We start from the raw sequence: 17,159 nt of genomic DNA, 5'->3' as shown, positions 1-17,159 counted from the left end.
AATAATAATAACCCTGGTTGTTATTATTATGAGTGAAGGTTTAGCTGCTTCTTATTATTATTATTATTATTATTATTATGAGTAAAGGTTAGCTTATTGTTGTTAGCTAACAGCTAACATCATAGGATGTCTGAGCTGAACAGACAACCTGTAGGTGCATTAAATATACTTATAAATGTGGATCTGTGTATCTATCTATCTATCTATCTATCTATCTATCTATCTATCTATCTATCTATCTATCTATCTATCTATCTATCTATCTATCTATCTATCTGGTGGAAAGTAACTAAGTATATTTACTTAAGTACTGTACTTAAGTAAAATTTTGAGGTATTTGTACTTTACTTGAGTATTTCCAATTTCCAATACTTTTACTTCTACTCCACTACATCTCAGAGGCAAATATTGTACTTTTACTCCACTACAATTATTTGAGAACTTTAGTTACTAGTTACTTTTCAGATATAAATTATGATATTATGAAACATACATTAACCACTTTAGCCATATTTTATACCTAGGCTATTTGAAAATAGCAGATCTACAAGCTCACAACGCGTCGCATCGCGACGCGTTGTGAGCTTGTAGATCTGCTATTTTCAAACATTTTAGTACTTTTACTTTTGGTACTTTAAGTACATTTTGAGGCCAATACTTTTGTACTTTTACTCAAGTAAATTTTTCATTCTGGACTTTTACTTGTAACAGAGTATTTTTATATTGCAGTATTGGTACTTTTACTTAAGTAGAGAATTTGAGTACTTTTTCCACCACTGTATCTATCTATCTATCTATCTATCTATCTATCTATCTATCTATCTATCTATCTATCTATCTGAGTTATAGACCTCACTGACCCGATCCTCACAACAAGCTGTGTGTGTGTGTGTGCACCATTAAGGGTCCATTTGGTTCCATGTGTGCACTGAACTCTGAGCAGAATGACCACTGATGACTTTGATACTGTGTAATGTGTCCATCTAGCCATCTTTCCTTACACCTTAGATGTGGTTGGTTAAGGTTTATATGACTCACTGTAGCAGACAGAGACTGACTGTGATCCTGTCCTGTGTGTTCAGTCTAGTTCAGAGGAAGGTTCTCTCAGACACGTTTCATGTCAAGGACCCCCAAAATGTATGTATTTTCCCACAGACCCCCATCATCAGGCATTTGATCTCCATGTGAACTAGTAGACAATCATGACATTGGTGATGATCACTAACCTCTGTCTGTCTGTCTGTGTGTGTATGAATCATGTTACAGCCTTTGATCTCTTTGATAGTATGTATCGCTTCACACTTCTCTCTCAACACACTTTGGAACCTTGAAGAAAAGAGTCCAAAAAGACTGAGAGGATGCTGTTTTGTGTGTGTGTGTGTGGGGTCTGTTGTGTGTGTGTGAGGAGAGAAGGTCTGTTTGCGTCATTCTTCACGATCAATAATGGCGCTGATGGACAGCCAAACCATGTAGTAGGGCTGCCTGGGCACTTAACAGTCTCCTTGTCTCATTGTCTGTCCCTCTCTCTGTCTCCTTGTCTGTCTCTGTCTCCTCTGGTCTCACCACAGTCTAAGGGCTGTCACATTTAAGTTGACGATTAATTGTCACTAACAGTCATTAATTGCGATTAATGATTTATTTGTGTGTTTTTTTTGGCATTGGAACATGGATAAAAACTTCATTTCTGTTTTCCGTAAAGGCTTCGTAATCAAAACTTGCACATGGCAGAAATGACAAATAACTTAAATATACAAAAATTAATTACTGACATTTGCTATTTTTATACTTTTAAAACATTTTAAAAATAGCTGATCTACAAGCCTGTTGTTCTGCTATTTCTGCTATTCTTAGAAAATATTTGAAAATGCACGAACATCCTTCGACATGGAAACGATTATGACGATTATGCAAAAAATAATTGCGATTATCTCAACTAATTGCGATTAGGTGATTATGTAACAACTGTGACGGGGCCTACACAGTCCCACTCTCTGTCTCCTTGTATCTTTGTCTCCTTGTCTGTCTTGCGGCGAGACAACAACAAGCGAGACGGGCTGGCCGGCTCTCCTTGGCTGCCATCGTACACCTCCGCTCGCTCGCTCGCCAAGAACCCTCTCTCTCTCTCTCTCCACAAGGTGTAAACAAAGCCCTCTGAGGTCTCTCTGTCTCAGGAGGACAGACACTAATCTGATGTTTAGTAAACCTGAGTCCTGCTCTGTTGAGCGCTCAACCTCCAAGTAGACAAATCCTTTTGATAAAGGACAGATTTGTGTGATACACACTGTCAACGTGTGTGGGTGTGTGTGTGTGTGTGTGTGTGTGTGTGCTTGTGAGGGCCAAATAGTAGAATTATTTGAGAACTAGACATAGTGAGGACAATTGTCCTGGTCCTGAATATTTGTAGAGATACGTTTACTATTCAAAAAGGGTTCAGGTTAGGGCTGTGAATCGTCTGCTATCTCACGAATCAATTCGATTCCGATTCTTGGGGTCACGATTCCGATTTTTATCGTTTTTTTTTCAAAATAAACGATTCTCGATTCAAAACGATTCTCGATTCAAAACGATTCTTGATTCAAAACATAGGATTTCAGGATCTACTCCAATCTGCTGGCATGAGAACAGAGTACATTTATGTAGCTTTTATAATTGTAAAGGTTTTATCAACTGATAATAATGTAAAAATCGATTTTATCGATTCCCACAGATTTTCTCACAGATATCGATTTTGTATCGATTTTTTAAAAATGAGAATCGATTCTGAATCGTCGAACAGTAGAATCGCGATTCGTACTCGAATCGATTTTTTCCGACACCCCTAGTTCAGGTTGTGGTTAGGATTCGACATTTAGAGGTCAGGTTTATGGGTTGGGGGTTAGACTTGACCTATCTTATGCTTAGTGCTGTGGCGATGTCTCACACTGAAGAAATTGCTGATCTACAAGCTCACAATGCGTCGCAGCGCGACGCATTGTGAGCTTGTAGATCGGCTATTTTTCGGCTATTGTTGTTAACCCAAAATGTTGAGGTCCTCACAATTATAGTAATACAAACATGTGTGTGTTTGTGTGTGTGTTATCGTGCACCGACCCCCTGGATGCGAGGGCCGTCAGACAGAGAGGCCGTCTGGGGAAGTCGGGAGGTCATCGGCGGTCGGCCCGGTTCGACCCTCGGCTCACCCAGTCTGTGTAGGAGTGTCCCATGAGCAAGACACTTATTAGAGAGGGATGAAACCCTAGGGTGGGGTTTTGTATATATTTTTTTTTTTTTACCAGTTCAGGTTCAAAACTACAGGAGGGTAAAACATGGCAGGCTGCATAAGGCTGACCTTATAGCGTACAGAAGTCCTGACGTCACTCGTTCCTCCCCTGGTTCGTAAAGTAATTTCTCTATGGAGAATAACAATATCATCTTAGAATGGTCTCGTATAAGAAGAATTGTGGTCCAGAAATAAACAAACTGTCTCTGCGATATTGTCAGGGAAGTGGCTCTGTATCGATATGAAAGTCACTCATATTTGAAATAGTCTGCTTCTGGCGAGAATTGTACTAATTTGTCAGTAATAAGTAACATTAGCGTTTTTTCACCGTCAGTTGATGCTTCATATCCATTAGAGTAAAACCGCCGGGATCATTTGTTTATTTTTGGAACACAGTTCTTATTTGACGTGATATTAAACACGTCTATGGGAATTCAAAACGTGGGGGAAAAACCGCGACCCAGGTAGGATGTGTAAATTACGTCAGACTTCGGTGCTCTATAGTACACTGTGATAAGCAACACAGTTTCAGCTAATCAAATGAATAATGGCTGGGTTAGATTTGAGGTGTATCAGTGTTCATTGACTATATGTCTGACTGCTGTCTATGCTTGTACGTCGTCGACACAACAGTGTTTCTGGACACTCATTATTAATTCATTATTAATTCGATTAGCAGCAGCTGTTTGATTGATTGAATACTTTATTAGTCAGAAATGTAAACGGCGCGTGGTGCAGTCAGACATTAAGGGATAAAAGGATAACACAAAATACTTTTTTTCCATTGTGGTCCTATGTAGGCCTATTCAATTCATCAACGTAGCATAGAAGATTACATGTCATCAACAAATACAAAACACTACATGAACAAAGGACAAGAAAGGAAAAACGGCAGCAGTGAATGACACCTTTCTACGAGAAAGGTGTCATTCACTGCTGCCGTTTTTGTGTGTATGTGCTGCCGTGTGTGTGTGTGTGTGTGTGTGTGTGGGGACGGAGCTCTCTGGCCTCGTTCAGGTGTGTCGACAGATATCTCGTGTTACATATACTAGTCTGCCTTGTTTTTAATCTGCTGTTTAGCCCAGAAAACAGAATCAGCCCCAGGAGATTAATGCCACTTTAAACTCCTAACTGCTCCCTATGGGTGCTGGGTTAGGGAGCGAATACCTGCGTTCCCTCAGCAATTTAGTACTATGTTCCCTCAAAACTAACCCTAAACAGAGGGAACATAGGCATTAGCCCATTAAATCCGGGAACGCATCTGTGTCATTTCAGATTTCTTTGGGCTATTCAAAAATAGCAGATCTACAAACTCATAGCGCGGCACCGAGTGCCACGCTATGAGCTTGTAGATCTGCTATTTTTTGGGGGGAAAAATGTGAAAATGTGTGCAAATCTTTGAATATATATATTTTTTAAAGCAAACATCTTAAACTCAACTACTCAAATCTTTGCTTCTGGGGGTCCCTGGAACAAAACATTTCTAAAAAGTATGTTCTATCAGTGGTGCTCCAACATTTCCATGTCAAAGACCCCCAAAATGATATGTATTTGGCCACGGACCGCCATCTCAAAATATGTTGTTCCAGGGACCCCCAAAAGCAGGACAAATTACAGGTATTTGCTAATGTACTTAGCAGCATGTACCCCAACAACAACTAAAAGGGGGGACACTCAACAGTAACACACAATGAATGAATGAACAATTCAAAGTTAGTGGTTGGAGGTGGCATACGTAGACACTGAAGAGATCTAGACAGGAATAGGAACATATTCCTTTGCCTAGAGGCATAGTTTATTGTACTCTGTTCCTTGGGTTTCTCCTCTGGAGGAGATTATGTGAAGATGAGAGAGTGATTTATTATACATGGCGTGTCTGGACGTGAGTGAAGACGGGTGTAATGTAAGAAGAAGCCTGTTGGTGCTCTATCAGGGAGAGAGACTTTTCCTAAAGAGTGCTGCCACGCAAACACCCTGTAAAACTACTCAATCTGTAGGCTTCAGAGAGCCTGCTGAAGTGCGTATATAGTGACAGATTAATCCATCGGTGTCATTTTAAGATTTATTTGGCTATTAAAAAAATAGCTGATATACTGTACATTACAGTCATTTAGCAGACGCTTTTATCCAAAGAGACTTACAATAAGTGCATTCAACATAGGTCGGGAACGAAACTACTAATCTCCAGAAGTCTTAAGTGCATTCTCTTCTAAAACAAGCAACTAAGAGTATACACCTAGTGCTAAGATAAAAGTGCAATATATCAGCTACCTACTTTCTTAAACAGATGAGACAACATAGGAAAATAAAATGAGCAAGAGCTAAAACAAATAAGTGTATTGAATAAACAAGATCCAATAAAACAAGAGTTCATACAACTAGTTAACAACAACTAGATATACAAGCTCATAGCGCGGCACCGAGTGCTACACTATTAGCTTGTAGATCTTTGCTATTTTTGAAAAATCGTGAAAATGTGTGCAAATCTTTGTATATAGGCCTATATACATTTTTTACTCAAATCTTTGCTTCTGGGGGGGTCCCTGGAACGAAATATTTTGAGATGGGGTCGGCGGACAAATACATATAATTTTGGGGGGTCCTTGACATGAAAAAAGTTTGAGAACCACTGATATTACAGCAACATACGTTTTTTTCCCCCAAAAAAAACTGTTAGGATTTAGAAGACATTTGTAGAATCCCCCAGAAGCAAAGATTTGAGTTAAACATTTTCACCGTAAAATAAATAAATATATATATTCAAAGATTTGCACAAATGTTCAAGATTTTTCTCCCAAAAATAGCAAGCTCATAGCACGGCACTCGGTGCTGCGCTATAAGCTTGTAGATCTGCTATTTTTGAATAGCCCAAAGTATAAAATAATGGTCATAGCAAAACATTTAAAATGACACAGCATGCGTGAATGGGTTATTCTAACAGGATTGACTCTTTCTTGACTGTGGAACGTGTGTATGCCTGGTTTCCTTTGATAAACATATGGACCACAAACAGACAGCTGTGATGATGAGGATGATGATGATGATATGAACATGATATAACGTTGTGTCCAAGTTAACGTCTCTCCCTGGCGCCTCCACCATCGCTAAAATATCTCATGGTGTTTTATAAACTCTGACCTTATTGCTTTTGTATGCATGTATTCCGTCATCGACCTGATATCCTCTTGAGCTGTCTGTCATTCATAAAGGTCAATGATATCGTATTAATTCAGTTATTTACTTGTATAATCTAATAGCCTTTCAGGTAGGTATTCATAAAGTTTTACCCATTTAAAATGTTCAAAAATAGCCGATCTACAAGCTCACAATGCGACGCATTGTGAGCTTGTAGATTGGCAATTTTATAAAGGTAAATAATATCATTTGCCTTTTTATAATGGAATAGCCTCTCGTCATGCAAGTGATTCATTCACTGTTAACACTTACATGACTTTACTGTGTGGGCATCCGGGTGGAAATATGACACCTATACGACGCAGTGAAAACAGTCTGTGTGAAAGTGAACATTTGCCTTTGTTTTCCCTCTCGCTTGTTGTGAGTCAAGAGAGGGCTGGCTTTGTGTTAGGATGTGACCTGGAGCCTCGCCAGAACAAACACAGAAAGCGAGAAAGTTAGGATTACTCACTCTCTCACACACACACACACACACACACACACACACACACACACACACACACACACACACACACACACACACACGCGCGCACGCACACCCATCATCAACATTCTAGGACAGTGATTTTATGAATCCCATTTCTTGGCTCATGTTCAACCCTGAGCATAAAGCTGAATTAAATTATGCATATGAATCAGGCATAACTGATTTATATGCTTTAAAAAATGCCATAATCCTAACCTTAATCCCCAACGTGAGTTGTATTTAAGCCTAATTGTGATCTTTGTGTCTGCAAAGGCCTTATAGCTCCAGCAAAACTGTCCTCACCATGTCTTATTACTCAAATTTTACTAATACTTGTGGGGGCAAATTTGGCCCGCACAACTATAGTCATAGAAGCACACACACACACACACACACACACACACACACACACACACACACACACACACGCTCGCACACAAGATAATGTTAGAATTACACACACAGACACCAGACCAGACTAGCCGTAAACGCAAGGTGGTGAAGGTTGGTCGAAACACACACACGCACACACGCACACACACACACACACACACACACACCTAGCAATCATTGCATGCCTGGGCTCCGTGGCTGCGCTGGATGTAGGCCAGAGGAGAATGAAAGAGAGAGAGAGAGAGAGAGCACCTCCTTACAGATCTAATGAATACCTTCCATCATCACCATGGAAACGGCCTGAGTCTGGGTAGAGAGAGGTGTAGAGTGGGAGAGCGAGAGAGAGAGCGAGGTAGAGAGAGATAAAGTGAAGCTCAACATAGGTGCTTGTGTTGTTCAGCTATAGGCTGATTCACACGCTGCCATGTTTCTCTACAACGTTCTAGTGCTTCAAAAAAATAGCAGATCTAAAAAAAAAAAATAGCAGATCTACAAGCTCATAGCGCGGCACCGAGTGCCGCGCTATGAACTTGTAGATCTGCTATTTTTGAAAAATCGTGAAAAAAAAAAAGTTTAATTTTTTTTCCAAAAACTGTTAGGATTTATATTTTTTTTAAAGAATCGCCTCAGGTCTTAAAGGGTTAAAGGTGGATGTAACCCTGTATATACTGTAGGCTGATTTAGTTGTTTTCCAGTTGAGGTTATAAACTACAGCAGGGTAAAACATGTCAGGCTGCATGAGGCTGACCTTATTCATTCAGACCTGCAGCTAAATCAAATTAATAATGTGTGTGTGTTCAGATTTAGGTGTGTCAACTGTCAACGTGCATTGACTGTACTATTCACTACAGTATTGGTCATCGTCCCACGGTGCCTCTTGAAAACAAAAGGTGACCAATCAATGACCATGCTTTAGCAAACAGAGCTCAGACACTTTAGGAATGCCCTCCTTCCTGTACTCGAGGAGATAAGGTGTTAAATCACCTTCTAAAAACTCACCTTTATAAAGCTGCTCTCAACCCACTTATTTTTTTTAAAGCATTTCTTTATTTCTTGCTTCGTTATGGTTATGAATTGTTTTTTTTAAATCTTACTAGCCTGCAATGTTTTTAATCTGCTGTAGTTTTTATTTCTTACTTGAAAACAAACAACAGAATCAGCCTAGAGGGGTTCATGCCAGCAGAGTAACAGTTACCTGTTTGTTTGCCCAGCGGGGCCTGTTCTCAGACAAACACGTGTGTGTGTGTGTGTGTGTGTGTGTGTGTGTGTGTGTGTGTGTGTGTGTGTGTGTGTGTGTGTGTGTGTGTGTGTGTGTGTGTGTGTGTGTGTGTGTGTGTGTGTGTGTGTGTGTGTGTGTGTGTGTGTGTGTGTGTGTGGGGAACACCTGTGTTCACTGACAGGCCTTCAACTCTCCAACCTTTTGTGTGTTTGTTTTAGCTCAACGTGTGATAATTCACTTCTGTGTCTACCTCTCCATGGAGGGTACACGTTGTGCAGGGTCTGCCTGACACAGAGCACGGGACTAGTTAGTTAGTTAGTTATGCATTGTGTGTTTGCTCAAACACACTGCAGCAGCATGGGACTCTTTTAAAGGGATAGTTCACCCCCAAAATGACTTATCGATGTCACCCCACACCCCATGGAGACTTGAATTTGTGGATATTTTTCAGTTTTTGTCGCATTCTTAACCCATTAAGACCTGAGGCCGATTCTACACAATTTCTTCTAAATCCTTTTTTTGGAAAAAAACGTATGTTTCTATATCAGTGGTGCTCAAACTTTTTCATGTCAAGGACCCCCAAAATAAATAAAAAACCCGCGGCCAAATACATAATTTGGCCGCGGACCCCCATCTCAAAATATTTTGTTCCAGGGACCCCCCAGAAGCAAAGATTTGAGTTAAAAATGTTCGCTTTAAAAGAATATATATATTCAAAGATTTGCACAAACTTTCTTGATTTTTCAAAAATAGCAGATCTACAAGCTCATAGCGCGGCACTAGGTGCCGCGCTATGAGCTTGTAGATCTGCTATTTTTTAATAGCCAAAGTATAAAATAACGTTTAAAGTGCTTACACAGATGCGTTCCCGGTTTGAATGGGTTAACTGAAAAAAAACTACAAATGATGTCAGCTTGTAGTTCTTCAGGCCTTGTTAAAGTAATATAGTTTTTTGTTGTTGTTTTTTCCAGACGATGTTACGGAGGAGGTGTTGTTGACCCCGGGGGATGAGAGAGCAGGAGAAGGAGAAGGAGGAGGAGCAGCAGCAGTGAGGAGGAGGGAGACATGGGCAGGAGGTTCTGGGCGTTCTCCTCCTCCTCCTCCTGGCACGATGGCGTCTTCCTGTCCACGGCTCTGCTGTACGGCTCTCTGTCTCTGTTCCTCTCTCTGCTGCACAACGTCTTCCTGCTGTTCTACGTGGAGACCTTCGTCTCCGTCTACAAGATCGACAAGGTCTCCTTCTGGGTGGGAGAGGTAGGTTGGATCTCCTTCTTCTGGGTGGGAGAGGTAGGTTGTTTCTCCTTCTTCTGGATGGGAGAGGTAGGTTGGTTCTCCTTCTTCTGGATGGGAGAGGTAGGTTGTTTCTCCTTCTTCTGGGTGGGAGAGGTAGGTTGTTTCTCCTCCTTCTGGATGGGAGAGGTAGGTTGTTTCTCCTCCTTCTGGATGGGAGAGGTAGGTTGTTTCTCCTTCTCCTTCTGGGTGGGAGAGGTAGGTTGTTTCTCCTTCTCCTTCTGGGTGGGAGAGGTAGGTTGTTTCTCCTCCTTCTGGGTGGGAGAGGTAGGTTGTTTCTCCTCCTTCTGGATGGGAGAGGTAGGTTGTTTCTCCTCCTTCTGGATGGGAGAGGTAGGTTGTTTCTCCTTCTCCTTCTGGGTGGGAGAGGTAGGTTGTTTCTCCTTCTCCTTCTGGGTGGGAGAGGTAGGTTGTTTCTCCTCCTTCTGGGTGGGAGAGGTAGGTTGTTTCTCCTCCTTCTGGATGGGAGAGGTAGGTTGTTTCTCCTTCTCCTTCTGGGTGGGAGAGGTAGGTTGTTTCTCCTCCTTCTGGGTGGGAGAGGTAGGTTGTTTCTCCTTCTTCTGGATGGGAGAGGTAGGTTGTTTCTCCTTCTCCTTCTGGGTGGGAGAGGTAGGTTGTTTCTCCTCCTTCTGGGTGGGAGAGGTAGGTTGTTTCTCCTTCTCCTTCTGGGTGGGAGAGGTAGGTTGTTTCTCCTCCCTCTGGGTGGGAGAGGTAGGTTGGATCTCCTTCTCCTTCTGGATGGGAGAGGTAGGTTGGATCTCCTTTTGGGTGGGAGAGGTAGGTTGGATCTCCTCCTTCTGGGTGGGAGAGGTAGGTTGGATCTCCTTCTGGGTGGGAGAGGTAGGTTGGATCTCCTCCTTCTGGGTGGGAGAGGTAGGTTGTTTCTCCTCCCTCTGGGTGGGAGAGGTAGGTTGTTTCTCCTCCTTCTGGATGGGAGAGGTAGGTTGTTTCTCCTTCTCCCTCTGGGTGGGAGAGGTAGGTTGTTTCTCCTCCTTCTGGATGGGAGAGGTAGGTTGTTTCTCCTTCTCCCTCTGGGTGGGAGAGGTAGGTTGTTTCTCCTCCTTCTGGATGGGAGAGGTAGGTTGTTTCTCCTCCCTCTGGGTGGGAGAGGTAGGTTGTTTCTCCTTCTCCTTCTGGGTGGGAGAGGTAGGTTGTTTCTCCTCCTTCTGGATGGGAGAGGTAGGTTGTTTCTCCTTCTCCTTCTGGGTGGGAGAGGTAGGTTGTTTCTCCTCCTTCTGGGTGGGAGAGGTAGGTTGTTTCTCCTTCTTCTGGGTGGGAGAGGTAGGTTGTTTCTCCTCCCTCTGGGTGGGAGAGGTAGGTTGGATCTCCTTCTCCTTCTGGATGGGAGAGGTAGGTTGGATCTCCTTTTGGGTGGGAGAGGTAGGTTGGATCTCCTCCTTCTGGGTGGGAGAGGTAGGTTGGATCTCCTTCTGGGTGGGAGAGGTAGGTTGGATCTCCTCCTTCTGGGTGGGAGAGGTAGGTTGGATCTCCTTTTGGGAGCACGCCAGGCAGCCAAAAGATAAATTATACCTTTGCAGATCTACAAGCTCACAACGCGTCACTTTGTGCTGCGTTGTGAACTTGTAGATCTGCTATTTTCACTACTCCTTAAACGTTTTATTTATTAATTCATGGAAATTATTCGATTTTTATTTATTTATTTATGAAATACAAAAAAAAAACGTATTGTTTTTAATTGATGAATAGTTGTGATTTTTTTTTTTTTTTACTTTTTTCAAATCTTTTGAAATAATATATATAGATTGTTTTTTTAAATGTAAGAAATGAAAAAAAGGGACATTAACTCGCGACCCATAAAAATGTGTCCACCACCCAAACATGGGTCCCGACCCACTGTTTGGGAAACGGTGAGTTAAATTACTAGTAGTCTGGGAGGCATTGCGTCGGAGCTTGGACAGCAGGGGCGCGGCCACTGCGTTGTGATTCAAATCAACAGCCAATGAAAAAAAGGGGGCGGGATCCACATGCAGTGGGTGTTGCATCTAAATAGGATCGACGGGAAGCAATTTCCCCTTGAGAAATTGCGGCCGCCATTGTTGTGTACTGCTGTTTGCCTCTCGTCTGACTTTTTAGACGAGTTGCACAGCTCTCAGACCGGTAAGAGGCGTGTCCGCTCAGATTCTGAGCGTAAGCTACATCCCGCCCACAAATACCAGGGCTCTGGCCCAGAAGTTCCTCGCCAGAGCTGGCGAAAACTTTTGGGAACTCAGATTAGATTACTAGATGTGGGAGAAGTTTGGCCTTGCACATTGGACACTTATTAGCTAACCTTGGTCGTCACCAGCCAATGCTGATGGAGCTCAGTGTTGGCTGGTGGAGTCCTGCTGTAATGTGAGCGTTAGAATAAACACCAGGCTGTGGTCAGAACATCCATCCTTCATCAGCCTTGACCAGCAGTTTGTTCCATCTGTCTGATACAATGCTTCACTGTCTGTCTGTCTGTCTGTCTGTCTGTCTGTCTAACACTATGTCTGTCTGTAACATTCTACCTATCTGTCCACAGACTGTGTTCCTGATATGGAACAGCCTGAATGACCCGCTCTTCGGCTGGCTGAGTGACCGCGCCTTCCTCAGCTCTCCTCCACAGTAAGTTCATCCATCCATCCATCCATCTCCCTCCCTCCCTCCCTCCCAGAATGCACTGGGCTCATGTGACAGTCATGTGTCATCCATTGTCATGCTCCATTTGGTTATAGTGATGATGATCATGACAAAATGGATCAGACAGATGAGGGAAGCTGAAAACACTTCTAGTTACAGTATTGTGTTGTAGCCGGTGTGTTTATGCATATACATATGTAACAAAGCTATGGAAGATTAATATTTGAAACTTATAGGGATATGGAATTGATTTTGTAGATGTTTTTTCCAATCCAGGTTCAAAACAGTAGCTTAAAACACATGGCAGGCTAGATCACACACTTTGAGAATGTGCTGTGCTCATTTCTATAAACTATGATGTTATAAAGAAGAAAACCTATTAAAAGATTGAAATAAAATAAATTTAAGTTTATAACTTTAAGGTAGGGTAAGTGATATGTTTTGGTGGAAACAAAAGCTTTTTGTTAAAAGGTTAAAGCTCTATATTGTGATAGTACTATAGAGTGTTTGTTCAGTCACAGGAGTCTCTCTGTCTCTCCAGCTCTTTAATAAACATAAAATACATTTTCAGGTGGGTTGCACATTTTCAGCCAATCGGGAGAGAGTACCCATTTATAAGCTTGGCACGAAAACTACTAAACAGAATCTCTCTCAGGTCTTAACTCTTAAACTGCCAGGGGTTTTCTGAAACAGTTTGCAGCCTCTGCCAGCAGTTTACATGGTAAAACATAGGAAAAATGTTATTTATTCCTCCGTTTATTTTTTAACATTGAAGTGAATGGAGCAGCAACTTTTTGGAAAATGTTATCTCCTGGTTCTTTGTGAAGAACGGAAAAACAGAAAAACCCAAAAAATAAATAATCATTTTAGATTTTTTTGTATTTTGTTTTTGATTAAAAAAAAAAAGAAAAAACGTTTTATAAACGTTTTTGGCAGGCAGAGAGTTAATGGGATAAAGTGCTGAAAAGACAACCTGTAACCCCTCCCTCCCCAGGGTGGGAGGCTCCTCCCATATCACCTCTCCGGAGGTGGTGTTGAAGCGCCTCAGGGCTCTGTCCCGGAACGGGCCGTTCTTCGCCCTGTCCTTCCTGGGGTTCTGGGTGGCGTGGGCGCGGCCCGGCCTGCAGTTCCTGGTCTGCCTCTGCCTGTACGATGGCTTCCTCACCGTGGTGGACCTCAACCACGCCGCCCTGCTGGCCGACCTGGCCGTGACGCACAGCGACCGCACGCGCCTCAACTTCCACTGCTCGCTGTTCAGGTTATTATTAGACTTTAAATTTTCATTAGTTTTTGTTTTTATTCCGTTTTGACTTTTTGTCTCGTCAATGCCAGATAAGTTTGATTTTTTTTTTTTTGTAAAAAATAATAATATGTTGGTTCTAGTTTTTTATTATGTTTTTTGTAATGTGGGCTAGTCAGGTGGCGGGATTAAAACAAAAAACAGAAACATAGTGAAAGTAGCCGATCTACAAGGTCACAAACCCGTTTGTAGACCCGTTTGAAAACTTGTAGATTGGCTATTTTAGCTATTTTCGAAGGTTTTTGCCGGCATTTCTTGGAAAAATATGGGAAGATAGATTTCATATGCACCCATAATCATAAACTTATGTAAATGTATGAAATATTGACAAAGACAAAAACTAAGGACATTATCGTTTTGGTTTTGAAAAGCCTAGTTTTTATTTAAATCAATAAAAAAAGTTTTTAACCCATTGAAACCGGGAAAGCATCAGAACAGTGGTTCTCAAAAATAGCAGATATACAAGCTCACAGCGCGTGACTTCATGATGACTTGTACATCCTTTTCATCATTTATGGACATTTTTGAAAAATCTTGAAAGTGTTTGAAAAATTTTGAATATCCCCCCAGAATATCTTCTGGGGGTCCCTGGCACAAAACATTTTCAGATGGGGGTCTGCGGCCAAATAAATATCATTTTGGGGTTCCTTGACACGCAAAAAAAAGTTTTGAGAACTATAGATTTAGAAGGCATTCTGTAGAATCAGGCCTCGGGTCTGAATGGCTTGTTTTAACTATAATAACTCTGTTTTTTCATGTCAGCGCTGTGGGCTCGCTGTCCGTCTTCCTGTCCTACTCCTTCTGGGACAAGGAGGACTTCTTCTCCTTCCGGCTGTTCTGCGTGGCGCTGGCCGCCGTCTCGGCGCTGGGCTTCGTGGTGGTGTCGCGCCTCCTGCAGCGGAGGTTCGAGAAGGAGGCGCGGCTGAGGCACGACGAGGCGCAGCTCCTCAAAGAGTAAGTTTCATGGGTTCAAGTTCTCAGTCGTCACGACCGGTTTGAGTCATTTGGATCACTGTAGAGGCCATGCATCGGTAGACGATCTACATGCTATAAAATAGTTGATCTAGAGTGAAAATTAGCTGATCTACAAGCTCTCAATGCATTGAGAGCTTGTAGATCAGCAATTTTTCACTCAAATTTAAAATTTTCGCTCAAATTTAAATTTATATTTAAAAAACAAATAGTGAAAATGTGCTGATCTTCAAGCTCTCATGCATTGAGAGCTTGTAGATCAGCTAATTTAGATTGTTGTCCCAGCATGTAGATGTAGATTTTTTTTGTGTGAAAATTAGCTGATCTACAAGCTAGTACCAGTAGATCAGCACATTTTCTCACTTTTTTCACAAAAAGATTAGAGCGAAAATAGCTGATCTAGAGTGAACATTTGTTGATCTACAAGCTCTCAATGCGTTGCATTGCAGATCAGCACATTCTCACTCAAGATCAACTTTTTTCGCTCTAATCCTTTTTTTTTTTTTTTGATTAGAGCATTTGAAGCGGTCAAACTCGCATATGTTTAGAAGCGGCACCGAGTGCTATGAGCTTGTAGATCTGCTATTTTTGAAAAATCGTGAAATGTGTGCAAATCTTTGAATATATCTTTTTTTTTAAGCAAACATTTTTAACTCAAATCTTTGCTTCTGGGACCCCCAGGAACAAAATATTTTGAGATGGGGGTCCGTGGCCAAATACTGTACATAACATTTTGGGGGTCTTTGACATGAAAATATATGAGCACCACTGATATAGAAACATACGTTTTTCAGAAAACTGTTGGGATTTAGGAGACATGTAGAATCGGCTTAAGTACTACGGGCTAACGGGCAAGTGCTGCTGTGGAAGATAGTGCTGTGTGTTTTTTTGAGGTTATCTATTATTCAGTGGAGCTCAAGAGAGCTAATTTAATTTAGACTTAAAGTAGGAATGCCTCAGGCTGCAACAAGTAGTGTTTTACATTCACACATTCCACATTCTCTTCTTGACGGTACACATGGATTGAAGTGCTCAGTCAGCAAATGACTGATTTCAGTCTTTCTGATTCCGTAGAGGACAGCTTTGGGATCATCATGTCATGCACCGAAATTAGCCGATCTACAAGCTCACAACACCTTGCGTTTTTTTTAAATGTGTGCAAATCTTTGAATATATATATATATATATATATATATATATATATATATATATATATATATATATATATATATATATATATACACATACATTTTTAACTAAAATCTTTGCTTCTGGGGGTCCCTGGAACAGAATATTTTGAGATGGGGGTCCGTGGACAAAATACATATAATTTTGGGGGTCCTTGACATGAAAAAGTTTGAGAACCACTGATATTATAGCAACAGTTAAAAAAAGAAAGAAAAACTGACATTTGTAGAATCCCCAGAAGCAAAGCTTTGAGAAGAAATATGTATATTCAAAGATTTGCACACATTTTCACGATTTAAAAAAAAAAAGTCTACAAGCTCGTAGCTTGTAGATCTGTTATTTTTGAATAGTCCAAAGTATAAAATAATGTTAAAAAGCTAAAATAACACAGTATGCACTGAATGGGTTAAATACAGTGATTAAAGTTTCCCTGGCAAAAGTGCTATTCATCTTAGTACAGTGAAGGAATACCGATCTATTACTAAGTTAAACAAATACTTTTTTGATTGATTGATTATGGACATTTACAGTACATTTCCTCTCCACAACTGAAGGAATGCAAACAATGGAGACCTGAATGGAGGCATTCAGACACATTGACATACTGACTTGATCCACACCACATACCATCCTCCATTCAACACTGACAACAGCCTGTTAGAACACGCTGGTAGTCTTATGTTTAATACACCCATCTCAACAGTCATCTGGAAAAGTGAAATAAACTGGAGGTGAAAGAACAGCAGCTGAACATCTGCACTACGTGCAACATACCTTTTGCGCGACACTGTGTGTACAAAGAAGTAGGCCATTAATTTACTTAAACGGATCCCTTGCTAATAAGCCTTATTATTTGCCTTAATATGTTATAATTGCCCTCTATAACTAAAATGATAAACAACTTAAATATTTATTTTTATTTAACCTTTATTTAACCAGTAAAATCACATTGAGACCATTGTCTCTTTTACGAGTGTGCACTGGCCAAGAGAAGAGGCAAATAAATGTTACACAGCTCTGCCAGTAACAACAATACAGGACATAACAAAGACAAACATGACATCCGTAATACCAAAAACCTACTACCAAGGGAGGCTCAGAGAGAGTCTAAATAGCACCAAATACAGACTATTAAAAGGCTAATAACAAGACAACAATACATCATAAAACTTCTAAACGAATATAAAACTAAGATCACAGCATTTGCTACTCGTCAAAGCAGGAGCAATGGCTATTATATATATAATATGTAATG

General features: G+C 41.1%; 2 protein-coding genes across 2 annotated transcripts in view; both read left to right on the top strand.

The window, feature by feature from the left end:
• Positions 1–17,159, top strand: part of LOC308105257 (mamu class II histocompatibility antigen, DR alpha chain-like) — a 305,525-nt gene that overhangs the window by 20,980 nt on the left and 267,386 nt on the right. The gene's annotated exons all lie outside the window — the stretch shown is intronic.
• mfsd13a (major facilitator superfamily domain containing 13A) overlaps positions 1–17,159 on the top strand; it is a 32,001-nt gene that overhangs the window by 249 nt on the left and 14,593 nt on the right. Inside the window, exons 2-5 of the mRNA XM_080456375.1 lie at positions 9,504–9,786; positions 12,347–12,429; positions 13,439–13,702; positions 14,507–14,698. Of these exons, the coding sequence (XP_080312501.1) occupies positions 9,598–9,786; positions 12,347–12,429; positions 13,439–13,702; positions 14,507–14,698 (728 nt within the window). The 5' untranslated portion in view covers positions 9,504–9,597. The remainder of the gene's footprint in view (positions 1–9,503; positions 9,787–12,346; positions 12,430–13,438; positions 13,703–14,506; positions 14,699–17,159) is intronic.

This window comes from Gymnoscopelus braueri (assembly GCF_963280865.1).
Source record: "Gymnoscopelus braueri genome assembly, chromosome: 17".
In the NCBI taxonomy this organism is placed as follows: Eukaryota; Metazoa; Chordata; class Actinopteri; order Myctophiformes; family Myctophidae; genus Gymnoscopelus; species Gymnoscopelus braueri.
The sequence above is the reverse complement of the archived record's forward strand: the minus strand, read 5'-3'. Positions and strand labels throughout refer to the sequence as shown.